The sequence below is a fragment of the Nicotiana tabacum genome, chromosome 18 (assembly GCF_000715075.1).
Source record: "Nicotiana tabacum cultivar K326 chromosome 18, ASM71507v2, whole genome shotgun sequence".
Classification (NCBI taxonomy): Eukaryota; Viridiplantae; Streptophyta; class Magnoliopsida; order Solanales; family Solanaceae; genus Nicotiana; species Nicotiana tabacum.
The window spans coordinates 20,156,947-20,182,813 of record NC_134097.1 but is presented as its reverse complement, the minus strand read 5'-3'; the positions used below and the strand labels follow the sequence as shown (position 1 = coordinate 20,182,813).

At 38.0% G+C, this 25,867-nt stretch overlaps 1 protein-coding gene and 1 non-coding gene across 2 annotated transcripts; one reads left to right on the top strand and one right to left on the bottom strand.

Annotated features, from left to right (window-relative positions):
- Window positions 1-445: 445 nt before the first annotated feature.
- On the bottom strand, window positions 446-2,223 carry LOC142172439 (uncharacterized). The gene is made up of 3 exons (XM_075236052.1): window positions 2,091-2,223; window positions 1,206-2,007; window positions 446-1,163 (listed from the first exon to the last, which is right to left on the bottom strand). Exons 1-3 carry the CDS (start codon window positions 2,221-2,223, stop codon window positions 446-448), a joined length of 1,653 nt encoding a protein of 550 aa, XP_075092153.1.
- LOC142173128 (small nucleolar RNA R71) lies at window positions 1,757-1,861 on the top strand. Its single transcript, XR_012702559.1, has one exon. It is a non-coding gene; the product is annotated as a small nucleolar RNA R71 (small nucleolar RNA).
- Window positions 2,224-25,867: the final 23,644 nt, after the last annotated feature.

The window sequence follows — 25,867 nt, the reverse complement described above, 5'->3', positions numbered from 1 at the left end:
TTAGTCAGACTTTATCCCTCAAGAAAATTGTCCAACAGATCCATCATTGGGAAAAGTCCGAGCTTTTTTCTATTTTTTTTTCGTTTCTTAACTAATAATTTTTTTTATACAATTACACTTCAGAAATTAGTTTCCCCACCCCACACTTATATTATGCATAGTCCTCGATGCATGATCCTAAAAAGGGGTAAGAAATACACCCTGAGACCCTCTCGGGCCGAGCTCGAACATGATCCTCAATATTAAGGGCCGGGACGACCCCACACTTAAGCTCAAACATGCTCTCCGGCTTCAACTTTGGGTACTCAGACTTCCCCTACTCTGCAAAAAAAAAATAATACAAAACTTGACACTAAAAAATAATCAATAAATGAAAGATATACATGTTGGATTGCCTCCCAACAAGCGCCTTATTTATAGTCGTGACACGACTCTGCTACTTTGCTCAAGTTGAGCGCTTTCTCTTCTTCTTTCTCCCATGAAGTCTAGCCTTTTTGCACGCTCTCGGAAGGTCTCCTCTTTCATCTCTGGCTCTTTTCTCAATCATCTTTACACGCTCAGCTGCAAACACCACCTCCTCTAACTTAGTTGTTCCATCTGGATCACTATAATTTACATACTGACTCTTCTCTATTCCCTTCAATTCGACCACAGTAATCATACACAAGTCTTTATAATGCTTAGGGAGCTTAAGTGCCTTGTACACATTTAAAGTGACCTCCTCATCATCAACTCTCATTTTTAACTTCTCTGCCCTCACATCAATAATTGCTCCACCAGTAGCTAAGAATGGCCGCCCCAAAATAATGGGCACTTCCTCATCTGCCTCGTAATCAAGAAAAATAAAATCAGCAGGAAGAATAAAATTTCCCACTCGAACTAACACATCCTCAATAATTCCTTCTGGCATGACTAGTGACCTATCTGCTAACTGTAAAGTGATTGTAGTAGGTCTAAGCACCCCCAATCCGAGTTTCTTGAACAAAGAGGATGGCATTAAATTTATACTAGCCCCTAAATCACACAGCGTTCTACCAACTTCTTGTTTTCCAAGAGACAAAGGAATTGTGAAACTCCTAGGATCCTTCAACTTAGGAGGAAGTTTACTCTGAACTCGGGCACTGCACTCTTCAGTAAGTGCAACTGTTTCGAACTCTTCATGTCTTCATTTGTTTGCCACAATATCTCTGAGATACCTTGCATACTTAGGCACTTCCTGCAAAATTTCCACCAAAGGCAAATTCACACTCACTTGGCTCAAAATATCTAGGAATTTCTTGTACGTAGCATCATCTTTTTGCTTCTGCAGTATTTGTGGAAACGGAGGTGGTGGCCTAGTCTCAATTATTGGCTCGGGTCCTTTATTATCTTTCTCATTCCCATCAACTGGCTTGGGAATTAATTCTTCTTCAGGATGAGCTGTGTTCTTCTTTTTCTTTGGATCTTGTTGCAATGGCTGGGCTTTTTGCTTGTTAATGATCATGGTCATCTGATTGACTTGGTAGGTCAGTGTGGAGACCTGTGCTGACAATGCTGAAACAACATCTAATTCAAGAACCCCTGGTGATTTTTCTACCATGTTCCTACCCATCTCTCCTTGCCAATCCGGATTGCTTTTCGAGAATTTGTTCAATAATGCATAAATTTCATCAAAGTTTTTCTCCAGTACTTGACCTCCAGCTGCAGCATATACTACAATTTTTGTTTGGGGATGGAGCCCTTCTATGAAAGTGTGAACTAACACTTCATTTGTCTGATTGTGATGAGGATAGTCTCTGAGTATCCCCTTGAACCTTTCCCAAGCTAAGTATAAAGATTCTCCTACTTTTTGTTTGAAGGCGACTATCTCACTTCTGATCTTTGCAGTTTTGCCTGAAGGAAAGAACCTTGCCAGAAATTTTCTTGCCAAATCATCCCATGATGTAATGGAATTAGCTGGTTCTGCCTTTAGCCATCGCTTAGCTTCGCCCAACAGAGAGAATGGAAAAAGTGTAAGCCTCACATAATCTGGAGTGACCCCTTAGTGATATAAGTATCACTAATCTCCAAGAAGTTTAGAATATGCTGCTATGGATCCTCGTGTGGAAGACCCATAAACTGCCTGTTTGCATGAAGTAGCTGGATCATTCTCTGTTTCAGCTCAAAGTGCCCAGTGATTATGGGCATCACTATGCTGGAGGTAACACTAGTAATACTGGGCCTTGCTACCTCCTGAACAGTCATATGTTGCTCCTCTTCACAGGAAATTGAATGAGTGCTTGAATATTATTTGTATCCCTTGCTTCCCTCAACCTCCTGTGAAATATTTTCTCAGGTTCTGGGTCAAAGCCGTTGAGTCTGTCCTGGCTTCTGACCCTGCGCATTCAATCAAAGTTCCTAAGATTAGAGCAACTTTCAAGTAACGTTAGACTAGATGAAATAAATAATTAAAGCAAAAACTAGAAAGTAATTTATATTCAAGTCCCCGGCAATGGCGCCAAAAACTTGTTGCTCCCAAACGCACACACAAGTATACGTGGTCGACAAGTAATATAATGATAAGTTGAGTGTCGTACCCACAAAGACTTGTATAAACTACTCACTAAATCACTAAATTATTCAATCCAGCTAAAATCAAGGTCCACCAATATGATTATATTATACTACGATTCTAAATAATAACTAAATTATCAAGTAACGAGTTGATTGTTGTGTATTCAGTAGAGATAAGTATTCTAGGGTTGTGATCGATTCACCATTCGTATTGTGTTCTAATTAACTCTCTCTTTCATATAATGCACTCATGGTTGCTAATTAATCGATAAATGCTCTCATAACCTTCTTCCGAAGTACTACTCACCTATTCTCAATAGATTAACGCATATATTCCTATGAAATCAATCTATTAAGAACGCATTAAGATTACGATATTTAATTAAGCACGATGACTAGGTATATTTCTATCCTAACCACAAATCCGCTCCCCCTAAGAGTTAAGATCATGCTCTCTTTAAATCTTCTCTAATCTAAACACGGCTTTCCCAAGCATAGCATAGATAGTATATAGAACGTAACTGCTGGCCAGACAATTAAGCAATTAAACACAAAATTGAAGAAACAACCATATATATTGGTGAATTATAATCAAGGTCAAGCTAATATCAAACAACAATATTCATGGCTAAATCACAACCCCAGAACAATGGGTGTTTAGCCACTCATGATGTAATCAAACAATTGCATAAGTTTTAATTAATTGAAAATACTAGAAAAGATAAAGAAAACTGAGATGTTCTTGCTCCCGGATGTTTCTTGTGCGTATATTTTCCTCCAAAGTGCGTCTCTTTCCTCAAAAATAGGTTTAGTCTTGCTTTTATACGTGTTGGGTAGGTCTAGGGCCGAAATAACCTTGTCCCGGGCGAAATTGGAGAAAATTCACGTCACTGGCGCTCTCCATGGTGCTCCAATATTTTTAGCGTGGCGCCCAAATTCACAAGTTTCCCGATTTCGTTCGTTTTGACTCAAATCTTGCGTGTTTCGCCACCAATTGCTCCCGAATCATTCCTACACATAAAACACTTCAAATTAATATAAATCATAGCATTTAACATCCCAAATTCACGAAACAAAAGTAAAATATGAGGCGATATACATAGAAATATATATGCTTTAAGCTAAACATCATATATTCAAATTTCTTTTTGGGATATACATAATATCCCTGGTACTTGTCCCGAATTTTCAATTGTATACCTAAGCTTTAGGAATAAATATCACATTTTAAGCCTATGTGACACCTACAGCATTTTTATGCGATCCTAATGGAAATATATAATGTAGTGGAATTATTTTATGTACACGGTTCGTTATAAGTTATAATTAACATCTATTAAATATGTTGAATATTTTTTTATATATAAGATGTATATTTAAATCGAACTCAGATGATAGCTCTGATTTAGCGAGCAAAAACTAAAGTTCATCGTCAATTTTAATTTAAATAACATAATAGCTATGACCTAAGTCTAATCTTCAAAGTCTCCAAATAGATTTTGAATTTTTAAGAGTTTTTGTTTAAAAGGTACGAAAAATTAACAAACATCTTAAATTCTCAAAACGTTCATCATTAATAAGTTTACTGCCAAATTTACATATGCAGAACAAGGATTTTAACTTTATAAGTTTTGAATTTTAAAACGTCGGCTTCAACTGTTAATAACTTAATTCTAAATTTAACATGTGTACATCCTTAATTAATTATAAATACTCTATTTGAACAAAATTTATTAATTTCGGTCGAACCCGTATAATCAAACAAATTACGACGATAGTCGAATATTGAGATAGAAGAAGAAGTTGTCTATATTATCGAACAAAATTGATAATATTTGATACAGCTTAGTAGAAAAAGAAAACTAAAACATCTTTGCTTTGACTTTGAAAAATTGGAAGCTAAATCTTGGATTTAGTTGTTGCAGTGAACAACCGTCAAGAATGGAAATCGAACCAACTTCTATATAGATAATTAAGTAGTACTTTTGGTAGATAATTAGTGGTTGGTTTGACAAAAATATTAGAGTTCTTATTGTAAGAACATTTCTTGACTATTGTGTGTAATTAGTTGTGTTCCTTATATTTCTAGTTTAATCCTAACAAATTGGCACTAAACCTAGTTGTCATTATTTACCTCGAATATACGAATAATAATTAAATTTAATTTGTGGTTTTAAAGATATGTGATTCAGTTCAATACCAATTAATAATCAAGATGTATAAATGAAAAAAATGAGTAGATCAAACCAGTATTACTAGATAATATCGACCTCGAGCTCCGCGACCTCGAGATGAGTCAAGAACAATAAGGCAAGAATAATAAAGCTAAAGGACAATTCTGATGAACAATGAGGTAAAAATAAGAGTATATTCTTCGCCAATGATTAGATGATCTTTACCAATAATTTGGGTCCCCATTATATAATAGGGGACCCTGAAATATGGTACATTTCTATTTACAGTAAGGATCTTATTGGGGATAGCTGTATAACCGCCTAGTACTGATTTGTACTAATTCATACAAATCTATCCCGAAATTTATATTATCGAAGCCTTTAAATTATTCGAAAGCTGATTTTATCGAAGCTCTTTTTGCTTTTGCCGAGGGTAGCCGAGTTTAACTGATTTTTCAAAGTATTTGAAGGCCTTTAATTTATAGTGGAAGTCGGACGTTTTCAAGCCGCATTATTTCGGTCGTAGCCTTTTATATGACTGTAGTCTTTAATATGATTGTAGTCTTTAATATGGCCGTAGCCTTTAATATGGCTGTAGTCTTTAATATGGCAGTGGCCTTCGGGTATGCCTCTTGGACTCGTTTCCCGATAACCTTTCGAACTTGTCCGAAAGATTAGTCCTAAGTATGAAGGCCTTGGCCTTTGCGTCGAGGGATGCCTCTTTGAGGTCTTACAAATTCGAGTTCAGATACTCGAATGTGTTGACTGTCGATGATAGTCCCAAGTATTCGAGGTATATTTGCGTTTTGGCCCTTGAGCCGTTTCTCGTGGAACCACAAGTATGATGTTCATATAGTAGCAAGTTTCTTTGATACACAAAGTGTTTTGATATAGAAAGAATACTTCCTTGGATAATTGATACATGCATATATATTTTGCCATCAGGGCTCGATTATTCTATATGGACACGGTTCATTTGACCGTTTGGCCCATTACAAAGTTCTCTTATCCAGGACCTCTTTGGCGTGAAGTATTTTCCTCGAAAATATATCCTTTGAGGGTGATGCTCCCCAGTATTCGAGGTTGATTGAAAAGAAGCCTTGGATACTGTTGAGTTCTCCATAGGTAGCACATAGTTGTTGCCTCGTTAAAAACCTCGCCAGTAAAACCCATTTGGGACAAAATCCGATCTAAGGGAAAAAGAGTGCAATGCGTGATTTAAAACCTAAGGCCTTCGTGTAGAAATGTGTCTTCGATATCTTCTATTGGTCACCTGCAATGGATTAGCTTTATATTCAAATGGACAAAAGGAAAAAGTCATACATTAGCAATAGTATCGTTTGAGTAGTGATACGTTCCAATTGTTTGGCAGTTGTTCACCTTCCATCGTGCTAAGTTTGTAAGATCCTTTACCGACAACTCCGATGACTCGGTACGATCCTTCCTAATTCGGGCCTAGTTTCCCTTCATTCAGGTCTCGAGTATTGAGGGTGACTTTCCGTAGAACTAAGTCCCCTATCCTGAAGTGTCAAAAGTTGCTCCTCCTATTATAATATCTCTCAATTCATTGTTTCTGCACCGCCATCCAAACAAGTGGTGCTTCTCTTTTTTATCTAGTAACTTGAGGCTAGTATTCATGGCCTCGTAATTTGACTCTTCCTTGCATGTCAAAATCTGGCACTGGGTTCTTCGACCTTGACAGGGATAAGGGCCTCAGAGCCATATACTAAAGAGAACGGAGTAGCCCCTGTGCTAGACTTTGATGTTGTTCGATATGCCCAAAGAACCTCGGGTAGGACTTCTCTCCATTTTCCCTTTGCATCGTCCAACCTTTTCTTTAGGTTTTGAATTACTTGTCCATTTCTAGTTGGGTGGTACGGTGTTGATAAGATCCTCTTTATTTTATGTGCTTCGAGGAACTCCGTCACCTTGCTGTCGATGAAAGTCTTTCCATTGTCACATACAATCTCGGTAGGCATCCCGCACCGACATATGATGTGGTCGCAGATGAAGTCAATAACTTCCTTTTCTCTGACCTTCTCGAAGGCATGTGCTTCCACCCATTTAGAAAAATAATCAGTCATAAATAGAATAAATTTAGCTTTACTTGGGGCCGTTGGTAGAGGGCCGACTATGTCCATTCCCCATTTCATGAAAATCCACGGGGATAGGACCGAGTGAAGTTGTTCTCCGGGCTGATGGATCATTGGTGCAAACTGTTGGCACTTATCACATTTTTTGACAAACTCCTTAGTTTTTTTTTTCATGTTGTCCCAGTAATACCCTGCTCTAATAATTTTGCAAATCAAAGACTCGGCGCCAGAGTGATTAAATTAAGTACCTTCATGGATTTATCGTAGAACATAATCGGTGTTCCCCTGCCCCAAACACACCGCTAACGGTCTATCGAAAGTCCTCCTGTATAATGTTCCATCTCCATCCAATGTGAACCTCGAGGCCTTGGTTCGTAGAGCTCTCGATTTTTTATTATCTGATGGGAGCTTTACATATTTCAAATAATCGATATACTTATTTCTCCAATCCGAAGTCAAGCTCGTAGAATTTATTTCGGCATGACCCTCCTCGACCACGGACCTCGATAACTGGACGACAGTCCCCGGGATGATATCATCTTCTTCAACCGAGGATCCCAAATTAGTAAGTGCATCGGCTTCGTTATTTTGTTCTCGAGGCACATGATCGAGAGTCTATTCCTTGAAGCGGTGAAAAGTTACTTGTAGCTTATCCAAGTACGGTTGTATCCTATCCTCTCGACACCACCAACAGTGAATCGCACTTGGCTTCAATAACTTCTGCCCCCAAGCTCTTAACTAGCTCGAGACCTGCAATCATGGCCTTATACTCGGCCTCATTATTAGTCAACCTAGAAGTTTTGATCGATTGTCTAATGGTACTACCTGTAGGTGGCTTCAAGACGATGCCAATCTCGGACCCCTTCACATTCGAGGCACTGTCTGTAAAAAGGGTCCATATCCCCGATGATGTACCCGATCCTAGTAGGAGTTCTTCCTCCACTTTGGATACGAGGGTCGGCGTAAAATCGGTCATGAAGTTAGCTAGGATATGAGATTTGATGGCCGTTCGAGGTTGATATTCAATCGAGACTGTGATCGGTGATTGCTATTTGGCTGCTTGCTTACCTTTGGTGTTCGACTTTTCCGAGGTCGAGGGCTCTAGTATTGGCGTCACTTCATCGACTGCAAACATTTCCTTTACAGCGTGTTGCTCTCCGTAAATCGTTTTCACACAATCCTCTATTAGTTACTTCATCAGATGATGAAGAGTTGAAGGTACTGCCCTCATGTTGTGCATCCATGGTCTCCCGAGGAGCGCATTAAACCTCATGTCGCCTTCGATGATATGGAATTTTGTATCTTGTATGGTCCCGGCTATGTTTACTGGAAGGATGGTCTCTCACTTTGTTGTTTTGCTTGCCATGTTGAAGCTATTTAGGACCCGGGATGCAGGTACAATCTTATCCTATAGGCCGAGCTATTCTGCGACCCTCGATCTGATTATGTTTGCTGAGCTACCTAGATCCACTAGAACACGTTTAACTTGAATCTTATTTAAGAGAATAGAAATTACTAGGGCGTCATTGTGCGGCTGAGATATGCCTTCTGCTTCCTCTTCATAGAATGATAGGGCGTCCTCATGCACATAGCTCCGAGTTCATTTTTCTCTGGTGATCGACACCTTGGTGCGTTTGAATACAAGTCTTTGTGGGACATAGACACCACCAACGATCATGTGGATTACATATTAAGCTTCTTCCTGCTCATTTTTCTGCTTGCATCTCTCTCACTGAAGTGATTCTATCACAACCCAAATAGATGGGCCGCAACAATCACCCGATACCTTACTCAACCGAGTATCAACATAACGTATCGTTCTTATTACATCATCATATACATGTGACATACAGGATTAATAGGCCAACATGATCATTTATAAACTCAAAACATAGGCCGACAAGACAATACAATCTTTCACGTACACAACATATGTATACAAGCCTCTAAGAGTACATAAATGTCATAAAGGTCGGTTTAGAGTCCCGCCATGCTAAACAATACCCGTCTAAATCATACTAACCAAACAAGCAACTCTGAAGTAAATGGAGCGCACCAACATCTTCCGCTGAGCTGATAACCTATTTGGAGGGCTCTCGACCTGTCTATCGGGACCTGCGGGCATGAAACGCAGCGTCCCCAGGCAAAAGGGACGTCAGTATAAAAAATGTACTAAGTATGTAAGGCACATAAATAAGTACATAACAGACATGAAAGAAATATAGAGTAATTGACTCAACCTGCAAGTCTGGATAACTCTGTAAATTACGAAATACTTTTCGCGTCTTGTATATGCGTATGAATGTCATGTCGTGCATAGGTACATGTTTCATAACACCATCAGCCTTTGAGGGCATCCCATCATATCATATCGGCAACTGTGGGCAAAATCATCAACGTATATCAGCTGATCAGGTGGTGGTGCGTATATAATGCCATAACCTTTCCCATATCCCATATACATATATATACATGCACATATACGCATATATAATGCCATCTGGTGACGGGCAATGTACATGAATACAATGCATGAAAAGTACGTTAATAAAATCTTTCAGATGTCATAAGACCATTTTGCCTTTGAGAAATATCATAAAGTAAACTCTTTTCAACTTTCGTATTTTTCTGAGACCCATGAACAGATGATAAAATATTATGACACATGGAAATTCAAGAACATAGATATCTCTAATACTTCTATGAATAGAGTCATTTATGGAATTTGTGCATATGCACGTTTCATTCGTATCGTATGGATCATGCCAAAAGAAAGAAGGGATAACCTTAACATACCTGTGTCGATTCTCTTAACAATCTTTCAACACACGTTAATTACGACAAAACATGGAACAAGTCGTATGAAAAGCTCAACGCAATCACGTTGCTTGAAGAAACTCTTGGCCGAAGAAAGACTCTGGAATAACGTTTCCCTTCCTATTTTTATGAAATGATGAAGATTATTCTATATCCTTACATTACTTATTGGTAAAGAGACCAAAGTAACTTAGTCTAACTTTTTAATTCAAGAATTGTACGTGTAAATAAGGCATCTCATGCCTAATGACTCATCAAGCCTTTTGTTACCACTTTGGCTTAGATTAATGCCAAGTGGCAGCTCCAAAAAGGATATTTATCCACTTAATTTATTAATTAACTAGGTAATGTCTCGTTACCCGGTAATTAATTAATTACCCGTAAAATTAAGAATTATTCTTACTTACTTAAAATATTACTCACTTTTCACATACCTTATACACCTTACTATTATGGTCATGTGGTACCATGTATGGTACTACTCCATAAATACCGAGTATTTTAGCTCGAGCCGTATTTTATCTCAACATGCCAAACTTGGACGAAAATTCATTTTCTTTGACTTGCTCCCCCTTTCACCGTTACTAATCACTTGTGAAATAGCATAATCCTTATAATCTCCAAATAATCTTTTACTTAGACTGATGTCAATTATGTTACGACAAATTCAATGTACAATATTTCAAGGTGCAACATCGTCGTAACTTAATACTGCGAAGCGTAACATCACTGTAGTGTAATACTACAAGGCATAACATCATCGTAATATATTACTACTAAGGTAACATCATCGTAATATATTACTACAGAGCATAACATCGGCGTAACACTGCGGGGCGTAATATTATTCCCCCCTTTGGAACATTCATCCTCGAATGTTGACTGATGCACTTATCAGTTTCATAACTTATATCTTCTTAATACTTTAGAACTTCTCTTGCCATATAGGTGATGTTATGTGAATAACTCCAAAGTCCAGGGCATTCCCCCTTTAGGCCTCCTTCTCACACCACAACTTGTAGTTGGAATCCTTTCAATCTCGTATCTGTTGCTACCTTTCATCATGCAGCCTGTACAATTTTGACCTTGTAAGTGTGCCCAATCTCTAGGCTTTATATGTAGAGCTTGATAAGATGTCCCTTTAGGCATCTATAAGTATACTGAAGTTCTTCGCTCGGTACTTTGTTGAATTCACAAATATTGCTATATCTCATCACATAGGTCTATTTAGCCATCCGTATGAATTTACTGCCATAACTCTTACTTTAATTTACCGTTGCTGAGGTCTACTACCAAATCCCAGCTTACTCTTGTTGCTTATTCGACATGTATAAATTTAAGTCCTTTAATGCTTCCTTATTACTGCTCATCTTTAGAATGGCGGCCTAATCTCATCTCATGCTTTGCGACTTTTGTCCATCCATTGTTGATTCACCTCAATATTGATCTATAATATACCACTGATAACTTGAAACTTCTTACGTAATACCTTGCCCCTAGGGCTTACGTTACATTAAAGAATATTCGAAGTAACTTTCCTGATCCACTTAGCGGTGATACTGTACTTCAATAACCGTATTCTATAGCATCCAAAGGTGATTCTCTTACGTGAGTATTTTAATTCCGTATAATTCATGAATCCCTTTTTTTTTCAAATCTCAATCAAAGGCCCAAACGTCATCCTTTATCTATCCCAATTACACCCATATTCTACTATTAGAGCAGCATTCCATCTCTTCTAAATGCTACTTATGAAGAGTAACTCCTTTGAGTCCATAAAGGCTATACTAAGCTTACTATAACATAGAGAATCCATTAGCTCCCTTGTTTTCATGGTCCTAATCCCGAGGACTAATCCATTCTAGTCACCTTCTCACTCGCCTTTTCTCGTTCTTACATCTTGTCATAAAACTTTATCGCTTTACTATATTTTAGCTTGCGACCTATACATATCTATTTATACTACTCACAACTTTCCTTAAATTTGCTTGCACCATATATTTGCTTATGTTATTCTGGAATGTCAAGCGATACATCACATCGTATCTAACACTTTTCTACTCTCTTAGATAGATTTCTCAGTACTTAGAAATAATAGGCTGGAAGACATGCCACTGACGATGCCGCTATCATCCCGATTATTGGATCCACGTGCTTCTAGTCTTCTACCCGAAGTATGGACTATTCACAACTTTCTGCATTTGAGTATCTCGTACGTTGTTCACCTTTATCTTACTTACTTAAAATCTTGCACCATATCTTCTATCTCTTTTATAATCTCCCTTCCACATAGGTATGATTCACACCACAACCTGAAGCTCTATTATATCATTATAATTCGGTGGGAGCTTTATACTGACTTATTATGTAGAGCCGTTATAGACTATGGTTGTTGTACTATCTCTCTCGTACCTCTGATTTTTATGAGAGATCCTGCAATGTTCTCGATCATGATGTTTTAATTTTTCTGAGTCCAATAATCAAACTCCTGATTTACTTGGGTGATGTAACTCTTTAGTTTTCTCTTTCCTCTGGTCAACCTTTTTGTAGGCTTAAGCTATCTTCTGATCTGCGGCTCATGGTGTTAGTTATTACTTTTAGCCCTTCATGGCGCTATGGGATATGCATGATACAATCCTTTAACAACTTAATCTTTCGTCTGTGACCTGGGCTCATTTCTTTTGCTCCATTTTAGCTTTCTTTCAATGTAAGCTATTACTTTTCCTGGTCTTTCTACCCCATTGTTGCGTCCATACTTAGCTCATCTTAGTGCCTACACATGCTAGAGTTTTCGTGCAACTCATATGATCTCGAATATTACTTTTAATTTTACTTCCCTTTCATTAGTCACGGTAAGTGCCACTTTCCTTTGGAGTGCTTATAATGTTGTTGTAAGACTGTTGTTACATGACCATTTCCTCTTTAAGTTGTTGTGCTTAAGTTGAAACCTTCTTCCTTATTTCCTTAGCTAGTCTTTCGTTGTAGTACTTAGGGAGAACCCTTGACCCTCGTAAAGATGTGAGCTTATTACAGACCTTTTGATGTCTTTCCTTGCCTATATTATCCGTAGTTGCTTACCTCAGTACCGTTGTGCTTGTAGGGTTGCTTCTGAACTGATATTTTGATTGTCTTCCCAGTAGCACTATCTTTCATTCCCACAATACTCATAAGGTACCCTTAACAACCCTAACTCCTATCTGAATACTTCTTAAGTATTACAATGATATTACTGCGAGGCTGAGTTCACTATATTGGGTTTTACTATGTTTATCTTGCACGATATGTTGACTCATCTATAACCTCCTGTTTGGCCATAACTAGGCTCTTCCTTAATCAACTACCGACTACTTGTTGGCCCATTCTCATATCAATTTTTTGTGTAATCTTTCCTAGGCTATTTCCTTTGTTTTAACTTACCGCTCGTACCGACTCCTTATCTATTACTAACATTTTGGGCAGGAACCTTTACTTCCTCTCCTTGATGTCATATTTGCATAATGTTCTGGAATCGTAACATATACGTAGGCTTCAGATAATTTCAATCTCATCTCTTTTCATTTTTTTCGCATTCTTCCTTTATCATTCCATAATTACTAGAACCACTTAATTCTGGCTTAATGTCACATCATTCCATATTCCCCCTTTTGGAGAGTACTAAAAAGTGGAGCTACGTGACCTACCTATAGATATTTTAACTCTTCATCTTTGGCATCCTTTCACATCGTCGATGACCTTTACTCACCTTGCGGTAATCCTTCCATACCAAGGATAGCAAAATTCCTTACTCACGAGGGTGAAATTTAGTATAACTGGCACATACAGTCTCTTAAGCTGAACTTTGCTCACATTGCTTGCTGTAGGGAAACGTCTTCCTAATGACCATTCTCTGAATTTCTCATGAATCTTCTTTTGTCGTCCATTCTATTATTGCCGGAATAAAATTTGAAATTCTTATGATGGCGACTATGATCAGTCACTCAGTCCCTAATTCATGTTTAGTTTATCTTGTTCACCAATCTATATTAGTTCTATTACTCAGGGGTCTAACTTTTCCTCTTGGTAATCGCGCTAGAGTTGCAAACTTATCTCTCGAAATGAGGACATGACTGTATGGCCTATACTCATATGTTGTCCTAAGGCCTGTCACCTTTTGTCTCTTCCTTCACTTGACTATAGATTTTGTAATATTGTCATCTTTTGATCTACCGTTGTCATCCATGTACCACATCTTCCTCGTAATGCTTCATTAACTCTTTTCTTATTTCTTGCTAACATTTATGCCTATCACTTTATTCTGAAAACTTGAACAAGACATTCTTTTGCTTTTATCTTCCCTTTGCTCCATCTAGTAGCTCTTCAAGTTGCTTAACATTCTCGCTTTACTAGGGACGCAAGCCACACTAAGGTAATATTTATCCCTTCAAGGCTTATAGTGCATGTCTTTGTAGTATTCATATATGGCTGCACTATTTTAGAGTGCACCATCTGGGTGTTTATAAAGAGATCTATTAGCACAATTGCAATATCCTTCGGAAATGTCAACTGACGCAAACAATTCATCCATCATATCTTATACTACTTCTGTTAACCCCCATATGATATTTCTGGAATGGGTGCAACCAATTGTATATAGCTCTGTTACTATTGAATATAACTCAAAAAGCTTATGTTCCTCTACCTCAATTATAAACGCTGTTAACCTTCATTAACTGGGCGCCTCGTACCCTTCTTCATCTTACTTCTTTTGCTTGTTGCAACTTGTATTTATCTTCTTAATTTCTCATTGTCTTTCACCATAATGATCGATAGACATTCTTGCCTTAAGGTTTTTTATCAGGAAGCTTAAACCTTTCAGTACACCCATGATCTGCTAAAGACCTCACATTTACTTATCATAGGCATCATACAAAAATCCAATTCCTCTCACTCAGCTCTTCCACAACTATCTCTCTTTCCAACCTTCTTTCCGAATGTAGGTATCGTCTTATTACGAATAAAAAAAATTCGGAATTTGAATTCTTATAAGTGAGCTCTACCACACAATCTAGAGCAAGAAGAAAGAGTGACAATCCTAAATGTCCTGTAGCCTCCTGCTTATAAGTATGGTGCATGACACACCCATAAACAAGACTCTACTAGACACGGCTTGTAGATTCCCTAGGACAAAACTGCTCTGATACCAACTTTGTCACGACCCAAACCGATAGGCCGCGATGGGCACCTGGTACCTTACTCAACCGAGTACCAACGTAACATATCTTTCTTATTACATCATCATATACACGTGATATACGGGCCTAATAGGCCAACATGATCATTTATAAACTCAAAACATAGGCCGACAAAGCAGTACAATCTTTCATATACACGACATATGTCTACAAGCCTCTAAGAGTACATAAATGTCATAAAAATCGGGACAGAGTCCCGCCATGCTAAACAATAGATGTCTAAATCATACTAAACAAACAAGCAACTCCGAAGCAAATGGAGCGCACCAACATCTTCCGCTGAGCTGATAGCCTACTTGGAGGGCTCTCGACCTGTCTATCGGGACCTGCGGGCATGAAATGCAGCATCCCCAGGCAAAATGGACGTCAGTATGAATAATGTATCGAGTATGTAAGGCACATAAATAAGTACATAACAGACATGGAAGAAATATGGAGTAAATGACTCAACCTGTAAGTTTGGAAAACTTTGTAAATCATAAATTACTTTTAGCGTCATGTATATGCGTATGAATGTCATGTCGTGCATAGGTACATGTTTCATAACATCATCAGCCTCTGAGGGCATCCCATCATATCATATTGGCCACTATGGGCAAAATCATCAACGTATACCAGCTGATAAGGTGGTGGTGCATATATAACGCCATAACCTTTCCCATATCCCATATACATATATACACATACATACATATATATGCGTATATAACACTATCTGGTCACAGGTCAATGTACATGAATGCAATTCATGAAAAGTACGTTAATAAAATCTTTCGGAATGTCATAAGACCATTTTGCCTTTGAGTAATATCATAAAGTAAACTCTTTTCAACTTTCATATTTTTCTGAGACCCATGAATAGATGATAAAATATTATGACACATAGAAATTCAAGAACATAGATATCTCTAATACTTCTATGAATAGAGTCATTTATGGAATTTGTGCATTTGCACGTTTCGTTCGTATCGTATGGATCATGCCAAAAGAAAGAAGGGATAGCCTTAATATACTTGAACCGGTTCTCTTAACAATTTTTCAGCACACATTAATTGCGACAAAACATGGAACAAGTCATATAAAAAGCTCAACGCAATCATGTTGCTTGAAGAAAATCTTGGCCGAAGAAAGATTTTGGAATAACATTTCCCTTCCTATTTTTATGAAATGATGAATATTCTTCTAAAACCTTACGTTACTTATTGGTAAAGAGACCAAAGTAACTTAGCCTAACTTTTTTAATTCAAGAATTGTACGTGTAAATAAGGCATCTCATGCCTAATGACTCATCAAGCCTTTTGTTGCCACTTTGGCTTAAATTAATGCCAAGTGGCAACCCCAAAAAGGATATTTATTCACTTAATTTATTAATTAACTAGGTAATGTCTCGTTACCCGGTAATTAATCAATTACCCACAAAATTGAAAATTATTCCCACTTACTTAAAATATTACTCACTTTTTACATATCTTATACACCTTCCTATTATGGTCATATGGTACTTTGTATGGCAATAGTCCATAAATACCGAGTATTTTAGCTCGAGAGGTATTTTATCCCAACATGACAACCTTGGACGAAAATTCATTTTCTTTGACTTGCTCCCCCTTTCACCTTTACTAATCACTTGTGAAATAGCATAATCCTTATAATCTCCAAATAATCTTTTACTTGGACTGATGTCAATTACCTTAAGATAAATTCAACGTACAATACTTGAGGGTACAATATCGTCGTAACTTAATACTGTGAAGCGTAACATCACCGTAATGTAATACTACAAGGCATAACATCATCATAATATATTATTGCTAGGTTAACATCATCGTAATATATTATTACAAAGCATAACATCGACGTAACACTGCGGGGCGTAACAGATTCTTACCTTGATCACTGAGAAATTCTCGAAGGTAACCCTCGTTGAACAACCGAGCCACCTCCCCCCTTATCTTCCTACAGTCTTCGGTTTTATGGCTATGTGTACCATGATACTTACACATCAAGTTTGGATTCTTTATAGAGGGATCAGTTTGTATAGTTCTGGTATCTTTGATTCTTCCAATAGCCGACACAATCACTGATTTATCTACACTAAATTATACTCTGACAATCGAGGTGCATCTATGGGGTCGGTATGTTTATCGAACCCGTTCTTACTCATGAGTCCCCGAGAGCTTTGACGTCGATCGTTTTTTCGATCATTCTAAGGAGCGTTACGACCTAAGTCGTTGTTTCTCTAATCGACATATGGCTGATATCGCTCCTTGTTGGATCTTGATTCCCTGTCTGTAACCCTCAAGGGCTTAACTGCCAACCTGTTAGGATGAACTGAACCCGAGAGGGCTCCCAACTGGTTGTCCTCGACCCTAATCTTCGATTGGTAATGGTTATGTACGTCCGACCACGTCACAGTTGGGTACTCGATCAAATTCTGCTTTAATTGTTGAGACGCGATCGAACTCCTCTCATTCAAACCCTACATAAAAGCTTGTACTACCCAGTCATCCGATACCGGTGGTAATTCCATTCTCTCAATCTGAAACCTAGACATGAACTCCCTTAACATCTCGTCGTTCGTCTATTTTATCTTGAAAACGTCTGATTTCCTCATCACCACCTTTATGGCCCCGGCATGTGCTTTTACGAAGGAGACTGCTAACATAGCAAACAAATCGATAGAGTTCGGGGGCAAGTTGTGGTACCAAATCATGGCTCCTTTCGACAATGTTTCCCCAAACCTTTTCAACAATACTGATTCGATCTCGTCGTCATTCAAGTCATTCCCTTTGATCCCGCAAGTGTATGAAGTAATATGCTCGTTAGGATCGCTTGTTCCATTGTATTTTGGCATATCGAGCATACGAAACTTCTTAGGGATGGGCATCGGAACCGCACTTGGAGGGAACGACTTTTGTATGAACTTTTGGCATCCAAACCTTTCAAGACCGGGGATGCCCCTGGTATTTGATCAACACGGGAGTTATAAGTCTCCAACTTTTTGTCATTATCCTCAATCTTCTTTTCCCCGGACTCAATCCTCTTGGTGAGTTCTTTGAGCATCCTTATAATTGTGGGGTCAGTCCCCAAGCCGTTACCATTTGATCTCTCTGGCACCAGCTTAGTACATCGAGTATTTTCTGGCTCGACTATACTTGGAGTTTTGTTCTGACTTTGAAGTTGAGCGATGGCAATCTGTTGAGCTTGTAGTATCTCGAATATTACTTGGAGGCTGATTCCCCCATCTACTACACCTTTTGTTCTTTGGCCACCAGATCTGACTTCCCTGTGTACACTTTTTTCGAGGCCTGCGCCTAAATCTGCATTCAAAGTAATGCGGTAACTAACATCCACTAGTTCCACATTTTGCACTTCTTCAGGGTTAATCGGTGGTACACCGGCTCCCAGAGCAGCTACATTTTCGTTTTCCCCATGAAATCCAAGATCGTCATCGCCGTGCACAGGCACGTTTTGCGAGTTTGACATGTTTTAACATGAAAACAAAGAATCTTTGACAAGAACAAGTGTGAAAATAACGTGTGTTATCAGAATCAGTACTGAAATAACCATTATTATCTTTAGCCCCACGGGGGGCGCCAAACTATTTACCTCGAAAATACGAGTAACAATTAAACTTGATTTGTAGTTTTAAAGATATGTGATTCAGTTCAATGCCAATTAATAATCAAGAAGTATAATGTATAAATAAAAGAAATGAGTAGATCAAACCAGTGTTACTAGACAGTATCGACCTTGAGCTCAGTGACCTCGAGATGGGTCAAGAACAATAAGGCAAGAATAATAAAACTAAAGGACAATTCTGATGAACAATGAGCGAAAAGTAGAGAGTATATTCTTTGTCCATGATTAGATGATCTTTACCAATGATTGGGGTCCCCTTTATATAATAGGGAAACCCTAAAATAGGGTACATTTCCATTTATACTAAGGAATCTTATTGGGGACAACTGTATAACTGCCTAGTACGGATTCGTACTAGGTCGCACGAATAAATTTTGGAATTTACGCCATGATCTTGGGGACGTGACAGGAATCTTTCCTTCTGTAACAGACTCATAACGGCACTGTTTAGGAGTCAGTCGTACTTGGCTCCAATGTTCCTTGAGCACTTAGGTCTTCGAGCCTCTTATTCTACCTTCGAGCCCGAGCTTGGTCTATATCGAACTTTTGTCCTCGATGCGATTTTCCGAGCCTACAAAATCGGATGCATATGATTTTGACCGTATATATCAGGCTCGCTCCAAGTCGATTTCGATCTCGCTCTTGAAGTGACCCTCGAGCCCACGATATCTGGTAGCCCTATGTCTAACGTATACAGTCATAACAACGTTAGGGATGTTTTTCTTGAAAAGTTATTTTCCAATTTTTGGTTACCATAAAGGAAAACATGTTGCATTAAAAGAAATATCTTATTTATAGGTAACTACATCTTCCTTACAATAATTTTAACTTTTTACATTATATTACTTGCTCCTACTAGTATTTAGCCTTTATTGCTAATCTTTAATATTAAAAAACTTCATCAAAATATTCTACAATTTGTTGTTATTGTTGTTGTTATTATTATTATTATTAATCTTTAATATATATATTTTTTTGAAAATAGTTATATCATCAACTAAAAATCAGAAAATATTTTCCAAATTTTTTTTGAGAAAATTCCCCATTGAAAATGACTTCCGGCGTACGATACTACTCAAATTATAAAAGGAACTAAAAAGAAAATTAGGCAAAAATTGTTTTTAAGAAACAGCAATGGTAAAAGCTTCAACCACCAATAGGTTTAACATGGCACAATGGCAACAATTACGATTGAGGTGGGCATAGTTTGGGCAAATGCGAAATTCAAATCGACATCCAACTTTTTTGGATTTTTGACTTGGATTATCGAATTATAGATTTAGTTTCGGATTTAATTTTTAAAAACTTTAGATTTTGTATTGAATTTCGGATCTGGGACTTCGGATTTTTGGTGATCCAAAAATTTAAAATTTTTATACTTCATATTTAGCCATATCGATTAGATGCTCCTTTTTCATATACTGAATACTAGTAATTCAATACCCCGCCCATTAAACATTAGCTTATATATCCAATACTAACTGCTAAGTTCAATATTGATAGCCTACTAAATCCTTATAGGATTCTTTTTATTTTTACCCACGCCAATTTCTATTTTTTGCGTTTGTGAACACTCGAGGTTGAAGTTGCGTTACTAAATAATTTGGTATGGTTTTATTATGTTTGACTTGTTAATTCGTAGGCCTTATTAATGCGCCTGTTGCATACTTGTATTTCCTTAATAATGATTTATTGCTAGAATGAATACTTCATTTGAATGATTGTGGTGAGAATGAGGAACTATTAAGGTAATGTTACATGAATATATTGCTTGAATTTTTTTTTAGGAAGAACGAAGAATCTCAATTATCAGTTCAAAATCAGAAATTCGAAATATCCAAATCCGATTAAGCTGAAATTGGATTTAAAAATCCGATCCAATTTGATCTTATATGGATTTGGATTGTAATTTCTTCAATCCGAAAATCGAAAATTCAACTGAAATTTTCATATTCAATTTTAATTGCCCGAACGCCCACCCTTAACTACAACGGGGAACAAACTCATCTTGGCTATCTGAATTAATTAATGGGATTTTTTGTGAAACAAGTTCGAAAAATATCACCTTATTCATTTAAATTAGTGGTAAGTTTCAAAGTCTTCTTCCCTCCCAAAATTGTTTACAAATTCAAGTGCATGGTATACTATTTTCTTATATAATTAACTTACTGCGTATCATATAAATCCTAATATTTGTGCAAGTTAAGATGTTAATAACGCGAGTCATTTTCCTATTACAGAGCATGATAGTAACCCTTGACGTAGTAACAATAATTTTGACTTCAGATGTGTATACGGTCAAAATCGGGCTCATCTATTACATGACATGCCGGGGCTGAAATGTGATGGGTTAAAAATCGACCCTAGATTATATCAAACCAAGGTATGAAGTTAGAGCATGCCTCTTCAAGATCATCGAGCCCGTAGATCCTGAACCGACCCCGATTCCGACCAGATCGAGGAAATATTATCGAACCGAATGAAGGAAGGCTGAAATATCCATAACCGGTCGGATATCATGGAGAGAATCTCGGCACGTATCAATGAATTACCGAACAATTAGCAAATCATGAGATTTCTTACCTTTTGTGGAATTGTATCTAAAGTATGACTCCCCTACTATGTAAAGGAGGTTTAATTATTTGTAATACACATTGTAATACGCACCGAAAAGCAATACACTGCTATTTCTAGTTCTTATCATCTTGTTATTCTGCTCTAACATCAGTTAAGGCATTTCTTGGCTTGAGAGTGATCAAACTTAAAGGCTAAGATTGTTCAATTTGTGTGGTTTGCATTTATTTTCTTATCATTAATTTCAATATTAATCTGTTTTCTTAATTTGTATCAAGTTATATCATGTATCCTTAAAATTGTGTATAAATTCAATTGTTATCTGATTTTAAGGGTAAACAGTTTGGCGCCCATCGTGGGGCTAAGAATAATAGTGGTTACTTTGTACAAACTTTCATAACAGATATTACTTTACACTTGTTCTTTGGAGTATCTTTGATTCCAAGACCAAAATGTCGAACTCTCAATCAGCACCTTTACACGTTGACAATGATTTCGACCACCACGACAAAAATAATATCATAGCACTAGGGAACGACGTACCCCCCATCGATCTCGACGGAGTCCCTGCTGTAAATCCAGTCAATGTTAACTCACATATAGCCATCAATGCAAATTTGGCCACTGATCCCGAGTGAAGTGTCCTTGGGGATGTTCGATCAGCCGCTCAAAGCACATATGGCGGCGAAGATGACGGAATCAACCTGCGGGTGATCTTCAAAATGTTGCAGGCTCAACAGGCGGCGATAGCATAGCTCCAGAACCAGAATCATCCACCAAATAGGATTGAGCCCGAGCCGTCCCAGGAAGTTGTTCATAGAGTTGAATCGGTCTTAAGGGAATCTAATGATAAAGAACCGGGGATCAATCCTGTAATCATGAAGATGCTCAAGGATCTAACAAAACGAATTGAGTCGGGGAAAAAGAATATTGAGGCAAATGACAAGAAGGGGAAACTTACAACTCCGGGGTCGATCAAATCCGGGAGCACCACCGATATTAAAGGGTCTGGATTCCAAAAAGTTCATGTAAAAACCTTTTCCCCCGAGCGCAGCTCCCAAGCCGATCCCCAAGAAGTTTCGCATGCCCGAGATTCCTAAATACAATGGAATGACTGATTCGAACGAGCATGTAACCTCTTACACATGTGTTATCAAAGGGAATGATCTAGAGGATGACGAGATCGAATCTGTCTTGCTAAAGAAATTCGGAGAGACCCTGTCAAAGGGAACTATGATATGGTACCACAATTTACCAGCAAATTCTATTGACTCATTTGTTATGTTTGCAGTCTTTCATAAAGGCACACACCGGGGTCATCAAGGTTGAGACCAGGAAGTCAGACCTTTTCAAGGCAAGGAAGAAGGACAACGAAATGCTCAGAGAATTCGTGTCTCAATTCCAAATGGAACAGATGGACCTACCACCGATCGCTGATGATTGGGATGTTCAACCTTTCACCCAAGGACTCAATGTTCGAAGCTCGGTGGCTTCGCAACGGTTGAAGTAGAATCTGATCGAATACCTGATTGTTACTTGGGCCGATGTGCATAACCGGTACCAATTGAAGATCAGGGTCGAAGACGATCAACTTGGGGCACCTTCCGGTCCGTTTATCCTGTCAGACCCGTTGATAGAATCAAGAGGGATATTGACTAAGAACCGAGATTGAACAGAGATCGATACCAGCCATATAATGGAGATTGCGGAAGTAGTGGATCTGGGATAAATTCTGTACGAAATGAAAGGAGAAATGAATGAGGCTAGAGCTCTGGATGGATCATGAGCAAGAACGACTTCGACAAGCCTATCGAACCTGAAGAAGCACCACGATTATCAGAATGCAACTTTATGTTTGATGTAGCTGCCATCATGTCAGCTATCGGGCGCATCAAAGATACCAAATAGCCTCAACCTTTACAAACCGATCCCACCCAAAGAGATCTGATGATAGGCTATAATTACGTATTTTAGTTGATTATTACACTCTAATTTACTGCACTTTAGTTGAGTTTGCGCTTTAATCGCTAGTGTTTTGCACTAATTGTGTGTTTTATGCCTGGTAGGTGTGATTCTGAGCTATATAGATGTTATGGAATGAATTTAAGTGGTTTGGAGCTTTGAATTCTGAGTAAGAGCTCAAGATTAAGCCGGGATCGCGTTCGGGGATCAACGGATGATAAAACAACAAAACGAAAATTCGAAGAGGCATATTGCATACTGTCTACTAAAATAGACATAACCTTTTGCTCAGAACTCCATTTGGGCTCCATAATATATGGTTGGAAATATAACTCAAAAGTCTACAACTTTCATGTTTTACGTTTTTCCAAATTCCAAACGGAACAGGGTGAGAATATGCTGTTACGGTAGGACCGCGGCAGAAGGCAGTCGCGGACAAATGAAGAACCTGAGAGGGTGTTTGGCCGTGGTTCCGGCGTAACCGCGGTGGAACTGCAGCAGGATGCGTAAATTTCAGGGACCAAAGTACAAAACACGGGATTTTAATCCCTAAACCCTATATTAAACCAAGGAAGCCGGCCAAGAAAAGGAATTGGACATATTTTTGACATAGATTTGACCTAAAGAGGCAGAGACACAATAGGAGCAAGGCTTGGGAATTCTTCTACAAGTTTTTTCTTTCCTCTTCCTATTTTTCGTTGTTGGTTATGACTTTTAGTATTGTAGTTTTACATACTATTATGAATAGCTAATTTGTTATCTAAGGTTTTGATGGAACCTTTTGTAGGATAAATTCTTGTTATATTTTTATATAATTGAGCCGTAGTATAATCTCTATTTGTTCAACTACGTTCTTATTGTAGTTAATTGAAGAGCTCTCAATTAGCTGTGCCTATTTAGTATGCATAACTCAAGAGAGAGTGCATATTTAGGTAATTGTTGAACAACACCACTCCCAAAGTATATGAGGGATCAATAACCGAGGGTTTAAAGGTGGGATTAGGGATAACGAAGCCTTGGGTGCGATCTGAAGTGAGCTGTATTAAAAGCCAGCTAGCGTAGCTCTAGAGAGTGCGTCTAGTAAATTGTTGTGATTACTCGGGAGAGAATTACAACACGCAAAGTGCTCATGATCGTTAGAGAATACTTAGGCGAAATTATAGAAGACATAGAGGGAAGGATTCTGACAATTGGGGAAATCTTAACTCTAGACCTCGTTAATCTTCTCTCCAACCCGTAGTATCTTTAGTTGTTAATCTACTAATTTAATTATTTAATTAATTAGATATAAGAATCTTAATATTTATAACTTAGGAATTGTTAGAGCTTGTCTTCTTAGCAATATTGAACAGTTGTAGTTAAGCTTTAGTTCTCTGTGGGATTTGACTCCGGACTTGTAAACCGGATTATATTTGCAACGATCGCATTGTCCTTTTTATAAGGCATAGTTGGGCGTGATCAAATTTTGGCGCCGTTGCCGGGGAACTAACGGTGTAGCTGTGGGTGTACATATTGCTAGGTTTCAAGTTTGAACTTTTATTTTTATTTTTTGTATGTGATTTTTTTTCTTTTATTTTTTGGTTTACTTGTTGATTTAAAAAAAAACATGGCATCATGGAATTATGAAAGTTTTGATGTCGATAATTCTACTTTTAATCCTCCTTATGCATATTGTGATGAAAACCACCCTTGGCAAAATTATCAAAATATTTTCGAGAGCGAGTTTTGTGCACCAACTCAATCTTATGGGTGTAATGTGTGTGATATGTGTGGTGGTCAAGATGATCACTTTCATAGTTGTGCCTATATTTCTTATCATCCCCCAACCCTTTATTATGATGATTCTATGTTTTCTTGTGAGGATAATAGGAGCAAAGAACCCAGGTATGAGGACCTGAAAGAGATCGAGGATATGTTAAAGTGCCTTACGAAACAATATGATGAGATAAAACTGCGGGTACAAAGGCAAGGGGCAACTATTCACAACTTGGAGGCTCAAGCGAATAAATTAATTGAACCTGGTAAAGCGCAACAAGTTGACATTGTGGATAGTAGCCAATATGAGCAAGAACGGGCTGTAGAAATTGCCATATTACTGGAGGATTTAAAAAAATACTAGGATGAGCTAGAGGAGGAGGCTAGAGTAGAACACCAACAATCAATCGAACTAGATTTTGAGGATGCCGATGTCGTAGAGGAGATACTAGAGTCAACCAAGGATATTGAGGATACATATTTAGTTGACTCTATTGTCATTAGTGTTGAGAATGTAGACTGTCCCAATGTTCATGTAGTTGAGCGCATTGGTCCTCACTCCAAGCATTTTTCCACATTGTGTTTAGATGATGATATGAAAATAGAGTCGTCCGAGCCACTTGAGGAGTCAAGGAATGAGGAACAAAGTGCTTACATTCTGGAATTCTTCTTTCCAGAAAGTCGGGATTACACACCTCATCTAAAGGCCAAGAAGTGCAGAATACTACATTATTTTATTGGGCCAGTCAGATTCGTTCCACCGCCCCATGACCATAATCATAAGCTTGAATCAAAACTTGGAGTTCAATTCATAAGATTGAGGTGGAGGCAAAAAGTGATCCGTGTCATGCCACGACGTTAAATCAAGCGCTTGTTGAGAGGCAACCTAACTTTATTGCTTTCTTTTATTTATTTTTTATTTTTTTAAGTGTATTATTTTTGTAGTGTCAATTTTTTATTTTCTAGGAGCATGGAAAGCAAAGGTATTGGAAGGATGCAACAACAAACCAAATGGTTGGAACTAAGTGTGAGGTACCTGCACAAAGGACCAAGCTTGGGAGAAGTTTGAGTACCCCATGAGTTGTTA